Below are 26,353 nucleotides of genomic sequence, written 5' to 3'. Positions count from 1 at the left end.
AAAAACAAAAGTGTAAGTTGGTGTATAAGAGAAATATCCTAAAACATTTAAATCATATCAAATATAAACTAAGCATGAATTAAATACAATAAATCATATAAATAGTTGACATGAGACTCAATTATCACAATACATGTTTTTGACATAGTAACTCACTCGAGGTGTGTACTACTAGTGGTTTCTAAGCTCCATAGAGCCATAGCCTCAAATGGCTACCACTCAACCACACACAGGGTTAATTTCCTTTACGCCTAAAATAAGATAAAATCAATAAAATGTGATCTTCTACTACTCTTCACCACGTAACACATTATACTTTATTTGAGTGTGAATGATTATTAGAACATTAGAATATCTTCTTACTGATCTCATGTATCAATGAATACACTATCACGACAAAGAATTTCTCCTTGAAGTCGTCTTCAACAACATCACCATACATGTCCACAATCATATTATCACATCAATTGATAATACACAATATTATAACATACATATCACAAATCTATCTCAAACAACCAAAGAAGAAAACATGTCCAATCATAAAAACTAACACACAGATTTGGCGCTTAGCGTCAAAGCTTTAGCAAACAGTGGTGCTTACCGACATTACTAATGCTCAATACCATTCTTCTTGCAAAGTTTTCACTCAGCGCACTTTCTAGCACTCTGATTCAGACGTGTAATACAAAGATGACGTTCAATAGTGTTCTACTACCACTCAACACCAAAACATTCACAAGAAGTGGCGTTCAATGGTATAGTCTGCCACTTAGTGCCCTAGAGCTAAAATACTCACAAACTTGCAACACAAATTGACACTCAACACTAATTGGGTTTTATGATTTTAAGCAAACTTTAACCTAATTAGTTGCTCAAATTGGTATTCTTTTCTTGCATTGATTCAAAACAATTTTAAACATAAAAACTTTCAATCACACAAACCCAAACACAAAATCATGAACCAATCACTAAATTTAAAATAATTATACATAGCAATCAAATTCATCATCATGCAAATCATCAAATTATCAAACTCATGTACACCAAAACAATTAGCATCCCTTACTTGATCAATAACTTACAAGATTCTAAACACTAAAACTCTTCCAAACTTGCAAGATGTTTTATCTACACATAAAAACATCACAAAAAGAATAAAGACATATTGTTATAATCATTAATCAGTAGAAACTCATATATATGACTAAAACAATGCATGAAAGTGGAAAAACACTCACCGTATATCATATAATAGAAAAATACCGAAAAAGAAATTCAACTTATGCGAACTAAAAGACTAATCCGTCCAAATTAAAAAGCTTATAAGAGATATCAATCTTATATTCTCGATTTTTCAATCAAGCTATCAAAGAAAAAATACTAGTAGAATTAAGTTAAAAAAAAGTGATTTTTATAAATATGGTTCGGTTTAAAATAATAAAAGTTATTTGTAATACAATTATTTATATTAAAAAAAATAATATAAAATTATTTTTAAACCATTATGATTTCTAAAATATTATTTTCTAATTGTTTATTATATATATATATATATATATATATATATAAAAGCAAGCATAATGATTTAAACACATGATTTTTTTTAACAAATTTAAACACATTGATTTAAGTTATAATAGAAAATTATATTTAAAAATAATAGAAATTGAAAATTGACTATAATTTTGAAGACTTTTTGTTGACATTTTGTTGAATGAGAGTGCAAGTATGATTATAATTATTACATAGGAGAAGGGTAAAACGGTAAAGTGGGAAGGGCGTTTACTGCTGGCGTAAATAACGGCCGAAAAATGGGCACTTTGATTACCCGAGAGGCCCATACAGAAAAGCTGATTGACGAAAAATAAAAAAATAAATAAAAAAGTGAAAGATACGAAAAAAGAATAAAAAAAAACAAAAGGAAATATTATATGGGCGGAATCGAAAGGAGTTTGAAATATGGTTTTATGAGAAACGCTGAGATCCGGTTCCACACTTTCTCTCTCTATCTCTATCACCTTCTCTCTCTTCCCCCTCTCTCTCTCAAGGTTCTCTTTGTCCCTTATCACCTCACGTTCTCACTTTCTTGCCCCCATACAGGTTTTCCACCAGCCAAGAAACGGATAGGAAATTTTCAGAGGCACCACCGTTCAGAGAGCACATCAGAACAAGACTCTCTTTCTCTCTCTGTCTTTCTCTCACTCTCAGCTACATGGCCTCACTCTTCGATCTGAATCCACGTCTCTGAACTCATTCCGTCGCCGTTTAATCCCTTTAACCTCTCCAATCTACGCTTTCTTTATATTACCGTGTACGAGCTCCGCGGAAGCCCTAAATTGCTGTGCGGCGCGCCGATTAGGCTGCCGCGTTTGATATCGTGTTCGATCTCGCCGAACGGCGTCGTGTGGCTCAGCCCTGTGAACCCTAGGTCGTTGGATCTGGAGGCGGAGGTCGCGTTCGCGGCGCTGCGGTTTGCTTTACGGTGAACCCTAGGTTTTTTTTTCTGTGGCTGCCCATGCTATTGGGTTGGTTTTGATGCCGCCTGAACCATTGCCTTGGGATCGAAAGGACTTCTTCAAGGAGAGGAAGCACGAGAGGTCTGAGTCACTTGGGTCAGTCGCCAGATGGAGGGATTCCTCGCACCACCGCGACTTCAATCGCTGGGGATCCGCCGAGTTTCGCAGACCGCCAGGTGAGTTTTCAATCCATCTTTTCAATCGTTCCTAATTTCTTTTTGAGTTAAGGTCTTCTACCCCGGAACACGCCGGAATAGGCGCTCCTCGGTGTTTTGTTTAGGTTTTGTTGTTTTCTTTCTTGGTGGGAGTTTCTGAGTGGTTTATGATTTTGAGGGATTGTTCATTTTGCATATTTGGTGCGTTGTTGAGGGTGAACCTTGGTTTATTTTTTGAAGATCTGTGCCTGCTGTTATTGGAATATTTTAGTCAAGCTTTTAATAGGGTTTTCTTTTTTCGCTAGTTTTCTGTGTTCGTTTTTCTCTGTCTATGGCTTTCTGGGTGCGATAATATATACTTTGCTTGTTTTGATTTTTTTTGTATTTTTCTTTTTTTGTTTGAATATTTTCTGAAGGGCATGGTAAGCAGGGCGGTTGGCACCTGTTTTCTGAGGACTCAGGTCATGGGTATGCAATTTCTCGGTCAAGCAGTGACAAGATCCTGGAGGAAGATAGTCGGCCCTCGATTTCACGAGGTGATGGGAAGTACGGCAGGAGCAGCAGGGAAAATAGAGGACCCTTTGGTCAGAGAGATTGGAGAGGGCATTCGTGGGAACCCTCCAATGGTACCGTGAATTTACCCAGAAGGCCGCAGGATATGAACAATGATCAGAGGGCTGTGGACGACGCCCTAGGATACTCTTCTCATCCACATTCCGATTTCGTGAACTCTTGGGATCCGCATCATCTTAAAGACCAGCATGAGAAGATAGGTAGTGTCAATGGGTTGGGAACTGGCTCCAGAAGTGACAGAGAGAACTCTCTGGGTGACTGGAAGCCGCTTAAATGGACCCGTTCTGGAAGCTTGTCTTCTCGAGGCTCGGGTTTTAGCCACTCAAGTAGCTCAAGGAGCATGGGAGCAGCGGATTCGCTTGAAGAGAAGGCTGAGTTGCAACAGAAAAGTGCAGCTGCTAATGAGTCACATTCAGGGGAAGCCGCTGCTTGTGCGACATCTTCTGTGCCATCTGAAGATACGGCTTCTAGAAAAAAGCCAAGGCTGAATTGGGGCGAGGGACTTGCAAAGTATGAGAAGAAAAAAGTCGAGGTGCCTGATGCAAGTGCAAACAAAGATGGTCCTGTCTTGTCTGCTAGTATCACCGAACCTTGTAATTTCCTCAGTACCAGCTTGGTTGACAAAAGTCCAAAAGTTACAGGATTTTCTGAATGTGCATCTCCTGCAACTCCATCTTCTGTCGCCTGCAGTTCCTCTCCTGGTATGTTGCTAGACGTTGTCTTTTTTCTATTCTAAATCCTGCTTTGAATGATGTATTTGAAAATTGCAAATTGATGAAGGGCTTACTATTTGCATTGCAGTAACATGCGTTATATCTATGTATATAGAATTACAGTGATGTGTACTGTGATAATATGAGGTTTGAATTGGTATTTCATACAGACTTGTGGCGGAATAGTAGTCAGATATCTGGCTAGACAATTCTCTATGTTTCATTTTTGTTTACTACATGTGTTTCTCTGTCGATTAGGTTTCTCCTTTTACAAGTATTTCCCCTGACTCTATCTTTTTATTGTGCGTAATATCTCGCATATATGTTCCTTTATGAGATCCATTTTCTATTGAGTGTCCCCTTGACACTCTTAGGTACTCCAGTCCTTTAGTGCATGTGCTTTTTTGTTCATTGTTTGCTAATTTAGATGGTTTTTTTACTAAAAAGTTTTATGTACAGAAAATACCGTCAGGTACTATTTTGAAAACGTTTGTAAAGTGTAATGTTTCTTGACAAACTTGATTGTTACTGAGTAGGGCCTAAAAGTTACTTAAAACATAAAATGTCTGTAAAATGTCGGTTTATCAATGTAGGTAAGAATCAACATTTCAGCAGTTGCATGCTGCTCGAGGTTTTTTTACTATATTTGAGACCATGTTTCTTGAACATTTGTGTTCCGGCTTTTGTTTTCCTTACTGTTTTTTTAACATTTTCCTCTTAGCTTAGATGAAAAATGCCAACTAGGATATTCCCCTCGTTTTTCTTGTAGTACTGTAATTGTTGTATTTTATTTGTACATATTTCCCTTGTGTAGAAAGCTAACCTCAATCTTTTTACCAGGTATGGATGATAAATTATTTGGAAAGACTACAAATGTAGACAATGATGTTAGTAATTTGACTTGTTCACCCGCCCCTTTGTCGGAAAATAATTTGCAGAGGTTTTCCTTTAACTTAGAGAAATTTGATATGGGCTCCTTGAATAATTTGGGTTCTTCAATTATTGAGCTGGTACAATCTGATGATCCAACTTCTGTAGATTCTGGTCCAATGAGGTCCAATGCAATTAATAAGTTACTGATATGGAAAGCTGACATTTCAAAGGTGTTGGAGAAGACCGAATCTGAAATAGATTTACTTGAAAATGAACTGAAGTTGCTGAAATCTGAATCTGGTGTTACATGTCCATTTGCGGTATCCCTGGGCTCCCAGATGGTAGGTAGTGGTGAAAAATCCTTTGAAGGACATGTTGGAGTCTCTGATCAGGTCACCCGGCCGGTACCGTTGAATATTGTTGATGATGCCAATACAGAGAAAGTGCCATTCTCAACTAATTTACACAGTGTTCATGAAAATGTAAAGGAAGAGGATATTGATAGTCCTGGAACAGCTACTTCTAAATTTGTTGAGCCTCTGCCTGTTTCTTGTGGTACTGGAGGAGGATATGTTAATTTCTCCCAGGACTTGGATTCTGTTCCATCTGCAGCTGTGAAATACTTAATTCCCTGTACTGCTAGGAAAGATGTTATTGTACCTTGTGTTGATGGCAAGACTTCTTTGGAGGTAAATGATAGCATGGATATTTTATGTGGTACAATTATTTCTTCCAATAAAGAATGTGCCAACAAAGCTAGTGAGGTGTTTGATAATTTATTGCCCAAAGATTGTTGTAAGATTGGGAGGATGGGAACCAGCAGTGACACATGCAATCAGACCTTGATTAGGGAAAAGTTTGTTGAGAAAAAGCGACTTGCTAGGTTTAAGGAGAGAGTTATTGCACTTAAGTTCAGAGCTTTGCATCACTTGTGGAAAGAAGATATGCGTTTACTTTCTATCAGGAAATGCCGACCAAAATCTCACAAAAAGAATGAACTAAGTGTTCGAACTACCTGTAATGGTAACCAGAAGAACCGATCATCCATTCGATCACGTTTTCCCTTTCCTGGTATGAATATTTTCAAGTTTTTTTGTTTGTCCCAGTGATTTTGTGGTCTTTCTAAGCTTGATTGATTAGTAAAATATATATTTTTTATATCGGAATAAGCTTTGCTAATGTTTCAAGAAGGTGGTTAGTTTTCTATTGTAGTTTGGATTTTTTGAAAAAGAAAAAAATGTTAATTTTGATGCTATTAATCCGCTGTATTTTTGCCGCTTACTTGCTTGGTTTTATATATTCCCGTGTTCAGAAGTAGAATAGTAACCCCCAGTCCGATGTTTCTTGGCTGTTTGTAAAGTAAGTCGGAAGGTTTAAGCTCAGGCAAAATGAGTGGCTTTTGGTTTGGATAGCTTCACTAATTTTTGTTGGTCTGATTAGTTAGTGAAATTAACTATATCCATGCATAGGGTTTAGACTACTTTTCTGGCAGTTCGCACATGTCATACCGTCTAGTATCTTGTTAGTCATGACTAATTTGAAAAGTCGAAATTAATTGTGGCTAGTAAGCAATCTAAACATGCATACCTGAAAAGTCTGATTGTAGATATGGTGATTTATTTTGTGGATTAAAATTAATAATTGAATAAAAATCTTTTCCAGTGTATTCAATTATATGACTTCTTGTTTAGAACATATTTTGTCTTGATAGGGATTGACTTGTACATGTGAAGTGAAGGGCATCTGTTCAGTGTATTATTTTATATTTATCACCAAACATTCAGGATTATTTAGTGATCGTGCTGTAACACAAGTTATCTTCAATGTTTAATTGTGTTATCTGTGATAGTTTTAACTTGCGCACGACATCTTATAGTTTGTTCATTTCTTAATTTATTTGCCTTTATGTTTTGATAATGATCATGCTTTCTTTTTTTCCTCCTTTCTTCTGTCGGCAGCAGGAAATCATCTGAGCTTGGTTCCAACATCAGAGATTATTAATTTTACAAGCAAACTGCTTTCAGAATCTCAAGTTAAAGTGCAGAGGAACACTTTGAAGATGCCGGCATTAATTTTGGATGAAAAAGAGAAGACGATTTCAAAGTTTGTAACTAGTAATGGGCTGGTTGAAGATCCATTGGCTATTGAGAAGGAAAGGTCTTTGATTAATCCTTGGACACCACAAGAGAGAGAAATTTTCTTGGAGAAATTTGCTGTCTTTGGAAAAAATTTTAGGAAAATTGCTTCTTTTCTTGACCACAAGACAACTGCTGACTGTGTTGAATTCTACTACAAAAATCATAAATCTGATTGTTTTGAGAAACTTAAGAAGCAAGATGTTGGTAAGCTGGGGAAGACATATTCAGCTAAAACTGACTTGGTGGCATCAGGTAAAAAATGGAATCGTGAATTGAATGCTGCTTCCCTTGAAATTTTGAGTGCAGCTTCGCTGATGGCAGGTGGCATTGCAGGTAATAAAAAAATCCGTGCAGGAAGCTCACTTTTGGGTGGATATGGTAAAGTAAAGACGTCGAGGGTTGAAGACTTCATTGAGAAATCAGGCAGTTTTGACATTCTTGGGGATGAAAGAGAGACTGCTGCTGCAGCTGATGTATTGGCAGGTATATGTGGTTCTCTTTCATCCGAGGCTATTGGTTCCTGCATAACAAGTTCTGTCGATGCAGTAGAAGGTAGCAGGGATAGGAAGTTCCTGAAAGTAAACCCTTTATACAAGCTGCCCTTGACACCAGATGTAACTCAGGATGTTGATGATGAGACTTGTTCGGATGAGAGCTGTGGTGAAATGGATGCTACAGACTGGACTGATGATGAGAAGGCTGCCTTTCTTCAGGCTGTATCTTCTTTTGGGAAAGATTTTGCCAAAATAGCTCGATGTGTTGGGACAAGGTCCCAAGAACAGTGCAAAGTTTTCTTCAGCAAAGGCCGCAAATGTCTTGGATTAGATCTCATGCGCCCAATACCTGAAAATGTTGGATCCCCAGTGAACGATGATGCAAATGGGGGTGAGAGTGACACTGATGATGCATGTGTCGTGGAGACAGGCTCAATGGTTGAAACTGAAAAGTCTGGCACTAAAACAGATGAGGACCTGCCTTTTTATGGAACAAAAACATTCAATGACGATTCCAATCCTGTGCAAGCTAGGAACATGTCTGCAGAATTAGATGAATCAAAGGGGACTGATGGGACTGAAGTAGATATTGAAGATGCAAATGTGGTTTCTGATGCATGTGCAATTGATATTGATTCTAAACTGGGCTGTGATGTTAGTAAATTTGCCTTGTGTGGTTCTGTCAGTGGACAAACAACTGTAATCATGTCGAATAGCACAGAAATTAGAAGAGATAAAGCTAATAAATTGAAATCTGTTCCAGATACAAGTAGTGAACCATGCGAGATTAATTCTTTTGTTGAGGATAGAATGGTGGTTTCCGAGGTGTCTTCGGGAAGACCTGGTAATGAATTGGAGAGGCAGAGAGTGTCTTCACCCCGATGTCATGATGATAGAGATAGTAAACAAGAAGCTGATTCGGGTGTCATAGTTGATTTGAAAAGCCCTGTGCACATTCTAAGCACTATGGTAAATGCTCCCGTCTCGTCATTTGGAAATTCCTGTTCAGGATTGACTTCTAGTACTGAAAATAAGCACGTAGCCATTGGACAGCCTCATACCTCCCCGTTGTCTGTGGACGAACATCAAGCATCTTCAAATTCATTTTTACAAAATACTGTTGCTTCTGATATTCAGTGTGAGAAAACAGCTAGCCAAGATAGACTATCTTCTACCTGTGATATTCAGGTTAGCACGGATGAGCAGCCCCCTATTACTGGGATTTCATCAGACCATGTTGATACCGGAAGTATTCTCCAGGGCTATCCCATGCAAGCTCCCATTAAGAAGGAGATGAATGATGATATGAACTGTAGCAGTTCAGCAGCAGAATTGCATCTTTTGTCCCAGAAGATTGAACAGCCTGATGATCAAACCAAAAAATTACAGTCGTTGGATTCAGATAAAACATCCAGAAATGGTGATGTCAAACTTTTTGGGAAGATACTAACCAATCCTTCATCAGCACAAAAACATAATGTGGGTGCTAAAGGTAGTGAAGAAAATGGTACCCACAGTCATAAGTTCAGCAAACCTTCTGGTGTGAAATTTACCGGACATAATGCAGATGGGAATTTGAAAATTTTGAAGTTTGACTGTAATGATTATGTTGGCCTTGAAAATGTTCCCATGAGGAGTTATGGTTATTGGGATGGGAACAGAATACAGACTGGACTCTCTTCTTTGCCAGATTCTGCTATCTTGCTAGCAAAGTATCCTGCAGCCTTCAGTAATTATCCCACCACACCTTCTGCCAAATTGGAGCAACCGTCATTGCAAACATTTTCCAAGAATAATAATGAACAGCTCCTAAATGGCAGTAATGCTGCCGTGATTGATTATCAGATGTTTAGAAGGGATGGTCCGAAAGTGCAGCCATTTATGGTAGATGTGAAGCACTGCCAGGATGTATTCTCTGAGATGCAGAGAAGAAATGGTTTTGAAGCAATCTCAAGTTTACAGCAGCAGAGCAGGGGAGTGATGGGAATGAATGGGGTTGGAAGACCGGGGATTCTTGTGGGAGGATCGTGCAGTGGTGTCTCAGATCCTGTGGCAGCAATCAAAATGCATTATTCCAATTCTGACAAGTATGGTGGTCAGTCTGGGAGTATTGCGAGAGAAGATGAATCATGGGGAGGGAAGGGGGACTGAGCGGCAAACACCTCTTTTTGCCGCCCTCTGTATTATAGTTTTTGTTATTGCTTAATACAGTGTAGGGCGATTTAATGGTTCTCAAGCCCGTCTTTTTGGTAAAATATTTAGGTGCTTGTAATATGGCAGCAGCTTTGTATTTGTTGTATTGGATGAAAATACAGAAATAATCTCTGAAAAGGTTAGGAGGGGCGATTGCCATTACCATTGCCAAATTCTGGATCCTTGCCGTCTCACTACTCATTTTGACGATCTTTTCGAGCTTCTGGATCCTTCCAGAGATGGCCTTTACAGATCAGATGCTTTATTTCAACTCTGCCCGTAGTTACTTTATTTCGGTAGGCATTGACTCTGCGGCGTTTCTAATTGTAGAATTAGGGAATTCGGTATAAATAAGTGTTGAGTTACTGGTTATTCAGCTTCATCCAATCATGCAGAAATTTTTTGACACTGTTTCGGACAAATTCTGCAATCAATTCCATCCACCTTCAATCAGTTTCTAATCAAATAGTAAGTCTCACATAAATTTTAACAAATATGTTGAGCAATTGGAGGTCATTATCATACAGTGAAACAATTTCGTGAAGAAAATGAGGATTTGTTGAGATATCAAGTAGTTGTGTTTGATAGAACTTTTGAATACAAATGTTGGCAAGGAAGATAACACGTCGTTACTTTGGCTTCATACATCTTTCACTTAAACATCTTGAAAAGTCTGCTCCATACTAGCAATTTCCTTTGCCTCTTCAGGTGTCTGGAGGGTAGAAGGAAGCGGTGCAGTGATTTCAATTATCTGCAAGAACCCAGAGTTAAATTTGCAACCGAAACGAAGAATTATTACACCCAAATATCAACTAAGTATAAAAAGCCATATTACTAATAGCGGAATTATTTTACAGGAAGGCATCCACGTATAGATAACAACATCCTGAAGAAACCTCTGTTTTGAAGGGCATGACTGTAAATTAAACTGCTTCCTGAGCTGTTTTTCAAATAATATACACAAATGGAAAATGCATAACATAAGTGTAAATTTTGACACTTCAATCAACTGATTATAATAGTTTCAAAAATCCAATTTATTTCAATAATCAGCCAAAAAATTATGTCATAAATTTTTAGATTCACAGAAATGATTCCATATAAAACAGCAAATAATTTTCGATGTACCTCGTTAGTTAATGGATGAGACAGAACCAATTTATGTGCATGCAAGTTATACCCACAATCTCCAGGAACTGCTTTTATAGGCCTTTGATAACCCCTACACAAGGAACAGCCGAAAGAATTTAAGGAGTACAGGGGCAATCTGGAATTGAATAATTGAGACTAAAACTAAGTATCATATCTAAAATTGAATGTCAAACACACTTTTAAGTTTGGTCGCATAATATAAACACAGTTCTATTTAAATATCACAATGCCGACACAGAAGCAAATCCCCTAGCATACATATACTTGTATTTAAGAGGGAAGCAGTCTATATTCCAGAACACTGCACTTAGAAGTTACTTGGATTCATTGTAAGTTTCTTCTGTTAGAGTTCGATATACAAGTAAGATGAAGGAAAGTTCATTTCCCAAAAAATTGATATTATTTAATACCGTTGGAAAATCGTGTTAAGTGAATGATTCTCGGAAACCTATAAAGCATTTACCCATCTTCAGCAAAACTCTCATCTATAGAGTCACAATCTAAGCATTTAGGTTTCCCGCCGACATCATACAGGGGATCACCTGCAAATAAACCAAAGGAAAAATATAATGTAGTCAGACAAGACTAACGAGAAGAATGGCTATGCCCCAATAAAAACATGTTACACAGAAGTTGGAACGTGCATCAAATTGAAACCTCAACAAATAATCATTTCATTCTCCATATTAAGTTGGCGTTGGCTTTGCTAAATTTAAAGTTTGAAAGCAAAAATGAAATATTTCCAGAAAACATATTTACTAGAGGGGTAGAAATTGAAATTTATTTATTTATTTTTTAAATTTTATTTTAGTGGTGTACATCGTATATGAATTCTAGCTTTATTATTTTACGTGGAGCACCATGAACAATTTAGCATTAAATATTTACCTAACAGAGGATGCCCCATGAAAGAAAGATGAATACGGATTTGATGTGGCCGTCCAGACTGAATCTTAACCTGACAAACAAGCCAACCAGAAGATGTTAAAGAGTCTGGATTTCTGATTTAATGTAGCATTTCTCTTTCTTTTATTGCCTCTTGAAAGGGATTCACAATGGGCTGAGTATAAGTAAAACTTTGGGCAGCAAAACGATTACATGTTGGAATACAAGCAAATAATTTTTGAATGACTATTCCCAGAGTAAATTTGATGTGACATCAGTGAACATTGAATAATATCTATGAACAGAGCAATGCTGCAATTTTGTTAATTAAACCCACTCTAACGCATACTATTTTTTACCTTTTTTTCAGAGATTTAGTTTCATTGTTTTTGTATACATACATTGTACCCTAACATTGTAAAACCATCGAAAAAATATTATCTATCAGAAATAATATTTTACTTTTCTTCTATTTAAAAAATTACCAACATTTTATATGATGTTTATCAATGCTCAAGTATTAAAATAATGGTATTTTTTGTTAATGTTTTTACTGATAAAAGTGTCTTACAAAGTAATTTAATTTAATTTTAATTTAACTTTACAAAATCGATTTGTTAAATGAAAATTGTTTTTATTTATATACTTAATTTTGATACTATTTTCAGTGGATGTGAGTCTTGGGTGGGTCATTTCTAGGATCCCAGGTTCACTTGGTTGTCATAAATGAAGTGGTCCTGAGCATGAAATTCAGCTACCTGGACCAATGTGCTGTTTTCTTGTACGTTTCTCTCCAGAATGCTCACCACACTGAGTGCTGGTTTTCCTGGTCCAATGAAAACAACTAGACATGATTAGATGATCAATATTTAGAGGGAAGTCTTAGAAAGAAGAGAAATGGAAACATCATAACCAAATCAGATTAGTGGAAATCAATAAGCATAAGCATGGTTTCCTCTGGAACTCATCCATCTGAAACAAAATAGAGATTGAAAATAACCTGATTCAGAGGCAACGTATAACCCTTTAGCAACACATGGATATTTAACTACTCCAATTGGTTGATTGATAGTCACCTGTAAAGCAAAACAACCTTCAAGTTATACATGCAAAATTTCCCAAACTACAGACTCAGCATCAAATTATTCCATATAAGCACAAAATAACAACTAAATAGTCCCTTGATCTTGATAATAAACACAAGGCAAACGGATTAGTCATGATAGATATTCAAGGAACAATAACAAACCATGCTTACTCAAACGGTTACCATTTTTTTGAACAATTCAGAATTTACTAAAAGTGAAAAAGAAAGCAATAGGCAATATACAATGGAAAATCAGTTATAAAAAGATCATGACAATGTTGAAAAGATGAAGCATCGTTAGCTCATCTGGATTCTATAACAAAAAATAATCAAAATTTTAGAAAGTTGAATCATGGGTTCTAGACATCTCTAATTTTCCAAACTGTCAGTCTTTTTCTCCAGAAATTAACAGTCAAAAGAATTCAGTCCCCATGCAACTTCACTAAAGGTTAATATAGCTTCTAACGTGAGCCTCTGCTTTCTGCTGACTCACCTTGCTACTTATACAGCTGTTAGGCAGCTAGAAGGTTAATTTCAGTTAGCTGTCAACGGCCTCACTAGAAATGTATCACACATTCTCTCTTGTGGTTAAGTTTATTCAATTACCATTCTAATTACGGAATTTTATAGCTTCAGTTTCTCTCTAAACATTTTCTTACTTGATCAATGTCATTGCCTTTGTCAAAATGCCAAATTGTGTACATTCCAGCTCATTCATTTTTTCTTTTCATTTCAAAAGGCATATATGATTGTAAGAATATAATATCTCCTGCGGTATAAATTAAATTAGAATATTACTGAGAGTTCTTGCAGCTGTTTTTAACATTCACTATGAAAAGGAAAAACGAAATATTCCATGCTTTCTTAATCTGGTACACCATTTCTGATCATTTTACTTTTACTCGGGTGGTGGGTGGGTTGGATGCAGCTTAAAAGCACTTGTTAATATTGACAAGGGGGAGTCATGTCATGTCACTTGTTAACAGTGCCTATAAAGAGAAGGGAAAAACTATGTCACCATCACCTGGTCATTCTCCACTATCCCACTCGCAAGTCCTCGGTATATCTTTGCAATCTTCCCAATTTCCGGGTTTGTATCTCTGCTTCCATAACAGCAGTGTACACAACAGCAAACAATGAGCAAACAAGGTAACTGAGTATGAAGTGCACAATTTCAACTTAAAATTTTTAACCATTTTTTTCCGTGCTCTACTTAAGTGTCTTCAACTTAAGATAAATAACAGGCTAGAAGGTAAAGCATTTCACAAGTGAATTATAAAATGCAAAAAACAAAAAAGGTAGTCCTTTCCTAACCTTTTTCCTTCAATGTGAGAAGTTCCATCAGCAAAATAAGACGCAAGACGAACTCTGGCTAGTTTTGTCTTTGCACATAACAAAATTCCTATGATGCAATCAATCAAAATCCAAAACAATTGAAAGTATCATGGGCTAATTATTCCTAACATTAGAAGGGTATTAAGCAAAGGATCTAGTCATACTTGTATAACATTTCTGGTAAGTAATGAATATAAAAATACCACTAACACTTGTAGTTAAACAATCAACTGAGCAAACGGTAATTAAGTAAACTTTTGACAACAGACAACTATGTTTTAGACAATATTAAGATAAAACCAGTTTCCTGTCAGAGTTCAAACAAGTTTTGTGATAATTAAATTTTAAACTATGCAACATATTACAGACAGAATCTACCAATTTCACTTTTCAACCAAAATATTCCGTATAACCTGAAGTTCCCCTCCCTAGACGATGTACTGGGACAGGATGAGGCTTTTTGTGCAAGTTGGCTTTCCACTGAAGCTGTGTCAAAACTGTCCTTTGCTGGAAGAGCCCTCCTGGCAGAACTTGCAAGCCAGAAGGTTTATTTAGAGCAATCTGAATTTACACCAACACCCCAATCAAAAGATTTATATTTAAGACATTCTTACTAGAATAATATGTTTTAGTAGGGGTAACAGAAACTCTGTAGTCTAAATAGCTTCCTCTAAAGATCCTCACAACTCATTTTAAACACTCATCGGAAGCAATCAGCCAGACAAACATTGTTAATTTACTTAGGAGACAGTTTCCATCTTATGTTTCCATCTTTCTCATGAACCAAACATATTTGAATTTTATTACATTAATATAAGTATAATCTCAATTGGATTTTGTAATTTGCATTCTAAAGCACCACTAGCAAAGAAAATAATTTCATATATTTGATTTACATATTTAATATAATTTATCAGAATAACAATCATATTGAACAAGTAGAGATATAAAAAGTGGTGCATATAAAGCAACACTAACCATGTCATCATCTTCATACAATACTTCAATCATATGTGGTGCATCAGGTTCCTTCCATGGAAGTCTATGATAGACTAGCTTTGAGCCAACTCTAATATGAAGATAGGAAATATCATAAACAGAACAAACCACGCATTAGAAAGGATAACAAATTTCTATCAAAGAACCTGAGGACTGCGTTGGAATCAGTAACAACTCTTCCATCAAATGTTATCTGTTGATGACACACTAATTAATATGACAAACAGCCCAGATGGAACATTCCTTGTAGTCAACTATTTCAGATTCGTTGATGATCAAACCTGCCCACTTTTTATACGCTGCAACCAACTGTTAAAAAAATCAGTACGTACGATTCCCAAGAGTAATAATGTTACCAAATCGAAAAAAAAAAACACAAGAGAATCAACAATTTTGCCAAAACCAAAAATTGCTTTGGGAAAGAGAAATGCACGAAAATAGCTCTCCAATACCTCGGCAAATCTAACAAAAATTAACCCCATTACCAAAGCTAATAGAAGCAAAAGACCATTCAAATTTCCATCCCCAACAAATGCAGCGGAAGATACTGCTGACTAAGAACTCATAACCCAGGTTCAATTGTTTCATAGTTGGCAACACCAAATTTGTATTCCTATCGTATTAACTATCAGCTTAATGCATTCCATTCCCCCTCAGCTCTTAGGGACAATTCAAAATTTCAGTTAACAACATTTGGCTAGGTCATGTTTGTTTTTCATCAATGCCAACCCTTTATTAAATTCTCAAAACAGAATCTCAAATTCAGTAAAAAACGAAAATAATTAAAACGTAACTTGGCAGTTGAGGGGTTAACTTACCCTTGTAAGGGAGCAGAACTTTTGTACTTGGTAGAGTAAAACTCTATCAGAGTCAACCCTGAAAATTGATAGGGCGTAAAATAGAACTGAGTTGCAATATGATTAGAAAAAAAATGAAAGGGGAAGGAGGAAGAAGCATTGAGAAGGAGCACTGAACCGGAATCAGAGGTTCGAACGACGTCGTCGTAGGAGAGACCGTCGTTGCATTCAGGCCAAGGAATTCCAAATTTCCTACGGCACGCCATGGAAAAAAAAAAACTGAAAGGCTGAATTTGAAAACCAAAACGACGTGAATTATCTGTTTGATTGAGAGATTAATTTGAGGTATGCTTTATTAAATTGATTTCCCCCCTCATAATTAAAAATAAATTTTCAATAATAATAAGTGTTTCGAATATGGGACAGAGGTCAACAATTTGGCAAAATCATTCCATAAATTGGAACGTTACCTGCATGATACTCGAATCTTTAAGTGAGTAAAGATTGTGTTATATTTAATATAATTATTTATCTCCTTATTTCTTACTTATATTTATATTTATAGATTTTAAAATAAATTTTTATTAATCACAGTCTAATTATGATTTAATTAGTGATAATTATATTTTATTTTAAATTGATGAGTATTAATATTAAGTTTTTTTGTTGTCCGATGTTTAATCTTAGTCTTGTGAAAAAATTATTCAATCCATGTCATGGACTAGATCATTATATGGTACAGTAAATATTATAAAATAAAACTTGATTGAGATTGAATAAATATGAAGTATATTAATGTCAAATTTAACCATTTTAAAGCAGGATTTTTTAGATAATTAAATATTTTAAAATTCCTAAAATTTTGCAGTCATAAATGGAGAGGAGAAAAAAAAAGTGTAGTTCGAGGGTTAAAATGACTTATCACAGTCGTTTTTTTATACTTCTAACGTCAATATTTTTCTCTGTAAAATAGTTTGGGAGAAATCGAAGTTTTTTTTTTAAATGTACCATATGGTTGAGTTATTCTAGGTAGATTATGAAATAATTTTATTGTTTGAATTTTAGAAATTTGTTTATAATATATTGAAGGTGAAAGAAATTATACGTAGATGATCTAAAATCTGAAAGTAACATGGTTATTAAATTTTGATATTTATGTATAAATTATTGTTGATTCGAAATTTGTTTAAATGCTTAACGTTGGTGTTGTTGGAATGATGGTATAAAATATTTTGATAAACAAAAACAACATTCTCACTTAATCTCAATTTCTATCAAAAATAGCTCAAACGAGAAAAGTTTTACTTAGTGTCATTTCTTTCACTACCTTTACCGCTCCTATTAGGTTTTTGATCAAAATATTTGCTCTTTAATTGATTGATTATTTATGTTTTTATAAATGCCAAATGAACATTTACTTTTTCATTGATGAAATTGTATGGTATAGGATTATATGTTTGGGATTGTGTTAATCATTGTTTGAATTATTATTAAATATCGATATTTATGTTATAACACATATGATTTAAGCTGCACAAACTAAGATATCAGGTGATGAAGTTTAAGGGAAAGTTTTTACATACTATAACATATGAAGTTGTAATACTCTTGAGTTTGCTTGTAAATTTTAGTCTTGAATTGGATCATATGTTAGTATATAATAAAACATATTTAATATTAATTTTTTAAAAGGTGTAATTGATATTTCATTTATTAAATATCCACGTCTAGATTCATGTATGATATATATACTTGTTGTACGTTTGTTTTAGTCTTTGTTTGGTATTTTTCTATAATGCATTTGACAATTGTTATGTATTTTTATATATCTTTATGATACACAATTTTTCAACATAAATAACATTGATGTTATCAACATCTCCCTTATTTTTAAGTGTATGCTCTCTCCTCTTTTCTCTTCTTATTAATAATAACAACTTTTAATATTTTCTATAATAACTCATTGATTTTGTTCGTTTAACCTTTGCCCTATCTATTATTAGGAAAAACATACAATTTTAAATAAAAGGTGTATTTTAATTCATTGGCTACTACCTTAAAGATATTAGATTACAAAAAAATAGACTAATTATACAAGATTGCATAATGATTCGGTACTTTAAATTTACATGAAATTTTTTTATTTAATCTTATTTTTTGGATTATGAAAAGTTGTGTTGCTAACAAATTCAGTTTGAAAAAAAAAACTATTTTATTTTAGTGAAATGCAAAAACTAATGTTAATGGCTTGTGATTGAAATATCTACAAATGTCTTTCTCGGGACTCTGTATTTTTTACGATGTGTTTAAATAAATAAGGTGATTTTTATTTTTGTTTGTTTTTGTTTAATCTGTTAATTTAAAAAAAGTAATATTTTTGTTTTGTAAGAAACAAAATCTATCTACCTCTTAAATAAGTGATTTTTCTTAAAAAAGACTTATTTTACGTTTAAATAATATGATTAAAAAAATTAATTAAATTTTCATGTAAGGTAACTCTTATGATGGAGGTGTTGAGTCGAAATTAGAATAATACCCTATCCAAATTTACTGTTAACCCGAATTATTGTGGGTTTGTATGAACGTTTGATACCAACAATCTACAAGAGACATTGAAAATGCTTAAGTCGGTAAATATTCTACTAGAGTAAATATCATTTAACACAAGCTAAAATCTCAAGAAAATAAGATACTCATGCTGAGAGCATAAAAATAAAATTTGGTGCAACAATAAAAAAAAAACATGAAATTGATTTTGAAAATTCATTGCATAATCTGAAAATTTGTCTCATGAAAAATACGAGTCCAACTAATTCTACTACAGCAATTTAATCACATAAATGCGTATTTGTAGGAATTTAGATTAGTTTGATTTCTTAATTTGGAACTTTTAGTAAGATAGAACAGTTATCAATCGTTAAGCTAATTTAATATCACATATATTAATCTATTAATCACTCAATTTCCTGCCAGTTTCAAATTCATTACTCTCTACATGTAAATAAATACATATTACTTAACAAATAATTCTGGACGTGTGTTAACCTCAAGTGAGATATCACTTCACTAAATATCATATAAGAGACAAAGGAGAAGAATTGTGTTGGACTTTGTTACAGAAAACACGTTCATACACAGAACATGAATAATTATAACAGATTTTATTGTCTCTATGTTTGAGCATACTTGAGGAAAATCCATATGAGAAAACATCAATACTTTTATTATTGCCAACTGAGGCATTCAGAGTGATATGGGAGGACCGAATAAGTAGTAACAAATTACACACATAACAAATAAATCATCAGCAGAATACATCAGTTGACGAAGTTGCTGCCAGCTGCAGAGAAACAGCATTCCAATCCGCAGCATCACCGCAGTGCTTGTCTACTGTTTTGGGCAGTGGTGGATGGTGAGGACCAACACCAGAAGTTTCTGCTATAGACACCTTTCCAGCAGCAACTGCCTTCAGCCTGTATCTCTCAGCCCTTGAACCAATTACTTGGCCTAACACTGATGCTGCAATAGTAAATGCCATTGCTGATTTAGGCATCAAGATAGACTTCCTCAGCATTGCTATGAATGGAACAGCCGCATGAACTGCAGCAAACCATGCTGGTGAAAATTTCTTAGTATGTTCTCTCCATATACCCAAGGGAACATTAGCCGCCATGCCCAGCATTCCAATCACAAGAACCTTTGTAGGCAGGGACTGAGGGCGGAGGTTCTTAGCAAATGCAGTGCGTGCTATGGCTGCCCGCGCTGCAACTACAGCTGGTGGGCACTTGTATTTCATGCCTGGAGGAGGCTGAATAACCTTTGCAACAAGTGGAAGGACATTACTAACTGCACGGTATGACTTTGCTATTGGGCAGTTCCCATTTTGCAACCAATCATTGCCTGCCTCATGCTTTGAACCATCCTGAAATCAGTTAAAATGCACGTCAGAAGCAAATATCACAGTTATTCTCTTCAAGTACAGGATCTTGTAACCCTCCCCGTTCCGATCCAGAAAATGGAATGTGAAAATATCAAGGTAGGAGGCCAAAACTTGTGATTCATAAAGCCTTGCTAAAAAAGTTCTTAAGGAAATCTTTCTAGTAAATAGACAGCTGATTGAATGTAATGTATACCTGTGAAGATGGTTCGTTCTTTGATGATTTTGATTTTTTTTTCTGGTTGTTCCATTTCTCAGAAAATGAATCAAAACCAAAAGGCCCGCCAAATCCAAATGATGACAAACTAATAGTTGCTGCCTTTGCAGCTAAAGGATTGAATTGGGATTTGGGAGGCTCTGGCTGTACTTTCTTCTCTGAATGACGGAAAGATCTGTCTGATAAAGGTACTACACCATCACTCCCATGGAAAAGCCTAAATGCCAAATCAAAATTGGGGCCATCTTCGAAAATTGGACCTTTAGCTCCACGAACCTGAGTAAGAGGTGGAAATTTGTAAGTGTGATGGTAAATGGTGTGCTTGAAAGATGAAGTCCTAGCATTCAATATTGCATGTAAGATTTAAATTTAAAAGGAACAGACATCCAGCTTAAAAAAACACATAATTTGTTCCATAAGACATAAACTTTTGTTCAAAGCTATATCTCTTGGCCTGATTCAGTAGATAGATCTAAGAAGAGAAAGATCTGACAGGAATCTTAAGCATTCCCACTAAACAAGGTCAGACCTGCTCAACGGATCCAATAAGTAATAGGCATCATTCACATTAAAACAAGCTATAGGACAGCAAAACCCATACATGCAGGATAAAGTAAAAGACCATATGAGAATTATGTCAACTACGGAGGAAAACTTACAGGCATCGGTAAAGCCAAAGGTGAAAAGAATGAGAAATTAGTAGGCTCATTGATGTTCCTCAAGAATGGACATCTAAGCATAGAGTCCTCATTTATGTCTCTAGTAAAGAAGTCCATTCTCCTGCTTCAAATCAAACTGCAAAATGAAGGTAGACATACATAAGCATACTTCGTGTATTTAGACTAAAAGGCACAAACGGGGAGGACTCAGTGAGTTCGATTCTAAGAATTCTGACAAATAAAATTAAATGAATCCTGGAAAGTACATAAAAGGTTAAAACCTTTAAAATCAATCTAAACTTCTGAAATTTATCTACTAAAGGAAACTAATGACATGTCCACACGCCCGCAAAGTTAACACCAAGATTGAAAACCTAACACAACACTAAATCCTTATGATACCATGGAGCAACAACAAACGATTTCAATCTTCTTCTTTTCATGATTTTTGCAGTCCAGGTAAAGAGAAAATCTACATTAAATATCCATTACGAAGTATTTAAGCAAGTTGAGCATTCCCACTACCCAGCTTGCAACGATTCAGAACCCCAGTGCATCAGATTTATCTGATACCCAAAAGTCAACTCAAGACAAATCCAATGAAGTTTTACGATTCAACCTCCACATCAGAACCCATATTAAAAAATTTTCAACCAAGCGAAAAACTGAGCATGATAACTCAAACCCATCCAAAAAGTCGCCGGATTATTCGGAAATGGATGAAAACAAAATCAAAACTTTCCGACAATCGTAACTCACAACAACAACAAAAAAACACAATAGAAAGAGGGAAAAAAGTAGGGTTGCATCACCCAAATTAAAGATGAAATTTTTATCCAACTATCCTCACCGCAGAAACTGGGAAAGAATGAGCAGCAGCAGCAACAACACAAAATAAAATAAAAGAAATTAAAGATAAAAAAAAAAAAAAAATTAAAGCATCTATTATGGGAATAATACCTTTGGGGGATTGCAAGAGACACACGCCAATTGAAGAATGAAGCAAAAGAAGAAAAGAATGCAAAGAAGGTGTTAGGTGAAAGAGATTGAAAATGCAAATGCCAATAGTGCTCAAGGCCAAAGAAGAACTTGTTTTATTTCTCTCTCTTCTCCTCCTCCAAGATTATTATTGCAATTTGATTTTGCAGAATAATAATAAAAATAATATCAAAAGAAGGAAGGATGCATTATTAATTAAATAAATAGAGTCAATTATGGCTGTGGTGTCCACACGCCATCAGAATAGAAACTACCAAAGTTGAATTTTATGCTTTTTCTGTCATATAAATTAGGTGGAAAATATAGATTAATCTTTTCAGCTATTATTTTATTTATTTATTCAACCATTTTTATTATTGAGAATCTGATCATAGTATCCAAAATAATTTTGTATACGCAGATTATTAATCATTAGATCAATTTCTTTTTCATATTTTAAAATGACAAATCATTTCAACCAGAAAAATATTTTAAAAATTGAAAAATAAAACAAAATTGAGGGAATATCTCCCAAAATAAAATTTGATACAGATTTAAACTATAAAATTGTATTATAAAATAAATAGTGGGATTTTAACCTTTTCTGGTATTTTTTAATAATTTTCTTCCTCCCTTGTTTAAATGTATATTTCATATATATATATTTTTTCATAATTTATGTTGTGTACATTACTCATGCAACTAATTAAAAAAAGAAAATCTTTCAACTATTTGAAGAAATCTTTATTACTGATAATCTTCTTTAAAAACCTATTCCTTATCTTATTTCTATCCCTAAATTAAACTTTAATATTTATAAAAAGGATATCAATAAATTAAAAGTAACTCTATATCTCAGTTTGTAGGATTTATTATCCATTGTAATGGTTTGAGAAAATATTTATTGTATAGAAAGTTGAACCTATCATTCAATACATTGACTGGGTAATGAAATTGAAAATTTAGATATTAATGATTGTTGTTTTGGTTTGGTTTGGTTTGTGAATTTGGAAATGAAGATGATGGTGGGGTGAGATTGGACTTGGTATTCTGCTTTTGGTAGGCACACTTCTCAAAATTAATATTTAATTATCTATTCTCTTCAACCACTTATTCTTAAGCTTCTGTCTCTTCACTTTACATTATTTATATTTTAGTTTATTAAAAAAAATAGTTTAACTGTGTTCATATTTTGGAATATTGTGTTTTATTTATTTTTTAAATAGATTTGAAAAACAGGATCTCACTATTGTTAATAAAATGACTTCTTAATCTATTTTAGAATAAGTTTGTGTACAGAGATTCATGAGATCTTATACTAATGTGGAAATTGTATTTATTTCATTGGATAAGAAGGGTTAGGTTGCCTACAGAGACATTGTTAGTAAAAGTAATAAATGCATTAGTTAATGAACAATAAATTATCTATTGAAAAAATACAATGTTATTTTATATTATTTTTATAAGTTTTTATCTAGATGATTGAAATCATTTAGGTTACCTCTTATACATAATGTATACTTTTTTTTTTCAATTTTAAAATGGATCAGTTTAAAAATACTGTCTTTATTAATTTGTTGTTTCGAAAAGGATAAAATCACTAATTTTTCTTGTTAAATAATATCTTTTAGTTTACATCATGTTCTACTAGTATTAAATTTTGTTTTGGAAGCAATTACTTTTCACATCTAGGATAGCACAAATTTTTTTACACTTTTTTTTATTGGTGAGGTACTGTGAAATAACTCGGTTAATTGCCAAAAAAAATAATTATCTTCACTAAACTTTATAATAATGTATAATAAAATTTTGTTTTTAATTTTATGTAAGTATTTTACAGTTTCATTTTATTTTTAATCGTGTTTTAAAATTTATAACTATATAATGAATAAATTTAATAATTTTATTTTACTCTTATTTATATTTTAAAATTAAAAAGTAATATAAACTACATTTTCCCACTAATATCAATAAAACAATTTAACTTTAAAGACTTTAAAATTGAAAAAATAAAAAATTAAAATCTTACTTATCTAATCTATAAAGATTTTTAAATTATTTAAAAACTTAAAAGCTTATTTTTCAAAGCATACTTTTAACTATAAATCCAATATAGAACACATGTATAGGATGTAGACTTGAAATTATGCTTATCAAAAGCTACATTTTTTAGTGAATAAACCAAAAATAAAACATCCATGGTGTAAACTTAAGATGAGACTGATCCCAAAACATACTTTTGTCATCAAAACAATAGATAGAATGCATGTGTAACATTCTCTAAAAATGGAATTGTTCATTATTGTCATTTATGTGGACAATTGATGTTTTTATATGGTGTAAAGTAACATCCATGTTTTTACATTTATATAGTTAAATAGCTTTTTATAGCATAAGAAATTAACAATTTACCATTAAATTATAATTTTTCCTAAAGTTAAATAAGCTTATTTGGGCAAAGTTTCTTGCACTTCGAAGTCTTTGTTTAATTTAGTTTTCATATTATGCAAATTTTATAGTGTATACATTTATATTGTATTTGATGAAAAGTTTTAAAAATGTTAAATAATTTGAAATGTTTGAAGTAAAGACTTTATATTATTATTATCTTATATGACTTTATAGTAAATTTGTATTGAGTCATATGGACACATTATATAATATATCCATCTTACATAAAAAAAAATCATTAATATGAAATTCTATTTAGAAAAGATACAAATATATATATATATATATATATATATATATATATATATATATATATATATATAATTGAATAATTTAAGTATTATTAATTGTTGTTTTGGTTTGGTGAATTCTAAAAGCATGATGATGGTTGGGTGAGGTTGGACTAGGTATTGTGCTTTTGGTAGACACACTTCTCTGATTTCATCGACAATAATATTTAATTATCTATTCTCTCCACACCTCTTCACTTTACATTATTTATATTTTAATTTATTTGTTTGGTTGGACACATGAGTCACACAAGTATTTTAACTGTTCATATTTTCGGATCATTGTGTTTTTTTTCTCAATTGACACAATTACCATTTGAACATGGAATTGTGGGTTTAATTATACACTTTTTATAGTTTTTTTTTTCTGTAAGTTTTCTCTTGTATAAACAATTAGTGGAAACATATTTTAGTTGTGGACACGTGTACATGTTTGTATTAATATTTTAAAAAATATAAAAAATAAAAAAATGTTGTAGACATCAAAACGAAAGATCTATACAGTTATTCTTGGATTAAGTAATTAGAAAAATATTGGTAGATTGAGAGGTTGTGTGCTATATATTTTATTAAATAGTAAAATTATTTAATTAGATGAAATAGTATAATTAAATGACATGAAAGATTGTTAAAAAAAATAGGATCTATTACTATTGTTAATAAAATAATAAAATGACTTGTCCATGGATTGTAGAATGTATTTTTTTTTCAATTTTAAAAGACATCAGTTTTAAAATACTTCTTTAATTCATTTGTTATTTTAAAAAAGATAAGAACACTGTTTTGTTTTTTTAATCGTGCAACACACTGTAGTATAAAATAATGAAAGTGACTAATGACAGTTTGTATAAATAAACAAACTAACAACAGCTGTATCCAACTACTTAAAGACCTATAGAATTATATAAGACTTATTTTTTAAGTGACAACTTAATTTTTGAGTTTTTTTTTATAACCATTAGTATCTTAGTTACTGTATAATCTTATTTGTTCAATCATATTAACATATAGTATCTATATACAATAAGCTATTTTATTACATAATTATGAGTTTTTTTAAGTTCTATGCATTGTTTAACTCAATTATTTAGAAAAATGTACGAGCAATAAATTGTTTAAACAATATTTACAATCACTATCTTATTTAAATAGCTTTCTTTTTAAATTAATCAATTTCTAATTTAACTTATTTAAATTATTTAACCAAGAAAAATATTTTTTAAAATTTGAGACATATTTGCCAAATAAATTTATTTTATCTATTCTTCACTCAAAATAACAATCATAGTGTAATATTAAATATGATATATTTAACCATTTTAACCATTGATAATTGTAATAAGAAAGTCAGTAAAAATTGTAAATTGTTTTCAATATTTAAACTTACATTTACTATACTTTATATTTAATTTATATTCCTCATTGTATTGGGAATGTCACATGTAAGTATTTATAATTAATTTAAATTATTTACATGGTTAAATACTAATTTCAGAAAGTTAGGGTTTCACAATAAAAGAGTAAATAATAATACATTCATTGCAATATCTGTAATGAGATATACAATATGCAAGTGATAACCTCATTCCTAATTATATTCCAAATCCAATAAAAATAGACGAGGAAAGAAAAAAAAGGTTGCATAATCTTCACCACCACATCAAAAGAATTCATACATCTTGGTTCAGAGATAAAAGCAAGGGATGGCAAGGTGCTCATGTGAGGCCAGATTGAGATCAAAGTATGTTCAGATAGGTCCGACACCCTCTTTGGAGTGCATGGCAAATTGGCAAATTTTAAAAATTATAGCACTCTAACACAAAATTAATCTAAAATAAAAATAAAAAATAAACCACGACCTTGAAGGGATTAAATACAAAAAACACAAAATTACTCTGGTAAAAGTGA

At 33.1% G+C, this 26,353-nt stretch overlaps 3 protein-coding genes across 11 annotated transcripts; 1 reads left to right on the top strand and 2 right to left on the bottom strand.

Moving 5' to 3' along the window:
• Window positions 1-1,967: 1,967 nt before the first annotated feature.
• LOC108325798 (uncharacterized) lies at window positions 1,968-9,831 on the top strand. 5 transcript variants are annotated; one of them, XM_052874946.1, is made up of 5 exons: window positions 1,968-2,695; window positions 3,091-3,948; window positions 4,801-5,904; window positions 6,795-7,223; window positions 7,305-9,831. In XM_052874946.1, exons 1-5 carry the CDS (start codon window positions 2,539-2,541, stop codon window positions 9,614-9,616), a joined length of 4,860 nt encoding a protein of 1,619 aa, XP_052730906.1. In that variant the 5' UTR covers window positions 1,968-2,538; the 3' UTR covers window positions 9,617-9,831. The 5 variants fall into 5 exon arrangements, with proteins under 5 accessions (XP_052730906.1, XP_017414367.1, XP_052730907.1 ...); XM_017558878.2 differs by having other exon boundaries at window positions 6,792-7,223; XM_052874947.1 differs by having other exon boundaries at window positions 4,999-5,904; window positions 6,792-9,831.
• LOC108325799 (RNA pseudouridine synthase 5) lies at window positions 9,723-16,318 on the bottom strand. Of its 3 annotated transcripts, none has more exons than XR_001831874.2 (15): window positions 16,092-16,307; window positions 15,935-15,992; window positions 15,398-15,425; window positions 15,263-15,309; window positions 15,096-15,186; window positions 14,531-14,678; window positions 14,097-14,184; window positions 13,807-13,882; window positions 12,696-12,771; window positions 12,454-12,521; window positions 11,699-11,768; window positions 11,274-11,352; window positions 10,787-10,880; window positions 10,184-10,409; window positions 9,723-10,082 (listed from the first exon to the last, which is right to left on the bottom strand). XR_001831874.2 is itself a non-coding variant. In XM_017558881.2 (15 exons), the coding sequence occupies exons 1-15, from the start codon at window positions 16,177-16,179 to the stop codon at window positions 10,402-10,404; spliced, it is 1,104 nt and encodes a 367-aa protein (XP_017414370.1). In that variant the 5' UTR covers window positions 16,180-16,318; the 3' UTR covers window positions 10,141-10,401. The 3 variants fall into 3 exon arrangements, 2 of the variants coding, with proteins under 2 accessions (XP_017414370.1, XP_017414369.1); XM_017558881.2 differs by lacking the exon at window positions 9,723-10,082 and adding an exon at window positions 10,514-10,598 and having other exon boundaries at window positions 10,141-10,409; window positions 16,092-16,318; XM_017558880.2 differs by lacking the exon at window positions 9,723-10,082 and having other exon boundaries at window positions 10,141-10,409.
• A 2,737-nt stretch (window positions 16,319-19,055) lies between these two features.
• LOC108324109 (uncharacterized) lies at window positions 19,056-21,890 on the bottom strand. Of its 3 annotated transcripts, none has more exons than XM_017556939.2 (4): window positions 21,687-21,890; window positions 20,727-20,862; window positions 20,047-20,343; window positions 19,056-19,835 (listed from the first exon to the last, which is right to left on the bottom strand). In XM_017556939.2, exons 2-4 carry the CDS (start codon window positions 20,841-20,843, stop codon window positions 19,218-19,220), a joined length of 1,032 nt encoding a protein of 343 aa, XP_017412428.1. In that variant the 5' UTR covers window positions 20,844-20,862; window positions 21,687-21,890; the 3' UTR covers window positions 19,056-19,217. The 3 variants fall into 3 exon arrangements, with proteins under 3 accessions (XP_017412428.1, XP_017412430.1, XP_017412429.1); XM_017556941.2 differs by having other exon boundaries at window positions 21,577-21,690; XM_017556940.2 differs by lacking the exon at window positions 21,687-21,890 and adding an exon at window positions 21,539-21,658.
• Between the last annotated feature and the right edge of the window lie 4,463 nt (window positions 21,891-26,353).

The sequence above is a fragment of the Vigna angularis genome, chromosome 3 (genome assembly GCF_016808095.1).
Source record: "Vigna angularis cultivar LongXiaoDou No.4 chromosome 3, ASM1680809v1, whole genome shotgun sequence".
Lineage (NCBI taxonomy): Eukaryota > Viridiplantae > Streptophyta > Magnoliopsida > Fabales > Fabaceae > Vigna > Vigna angularis.
Note: the sequence above shows the minus strand (reverse complement) of the source record. Positions and strands in the feature narration are given on the sequence as shown.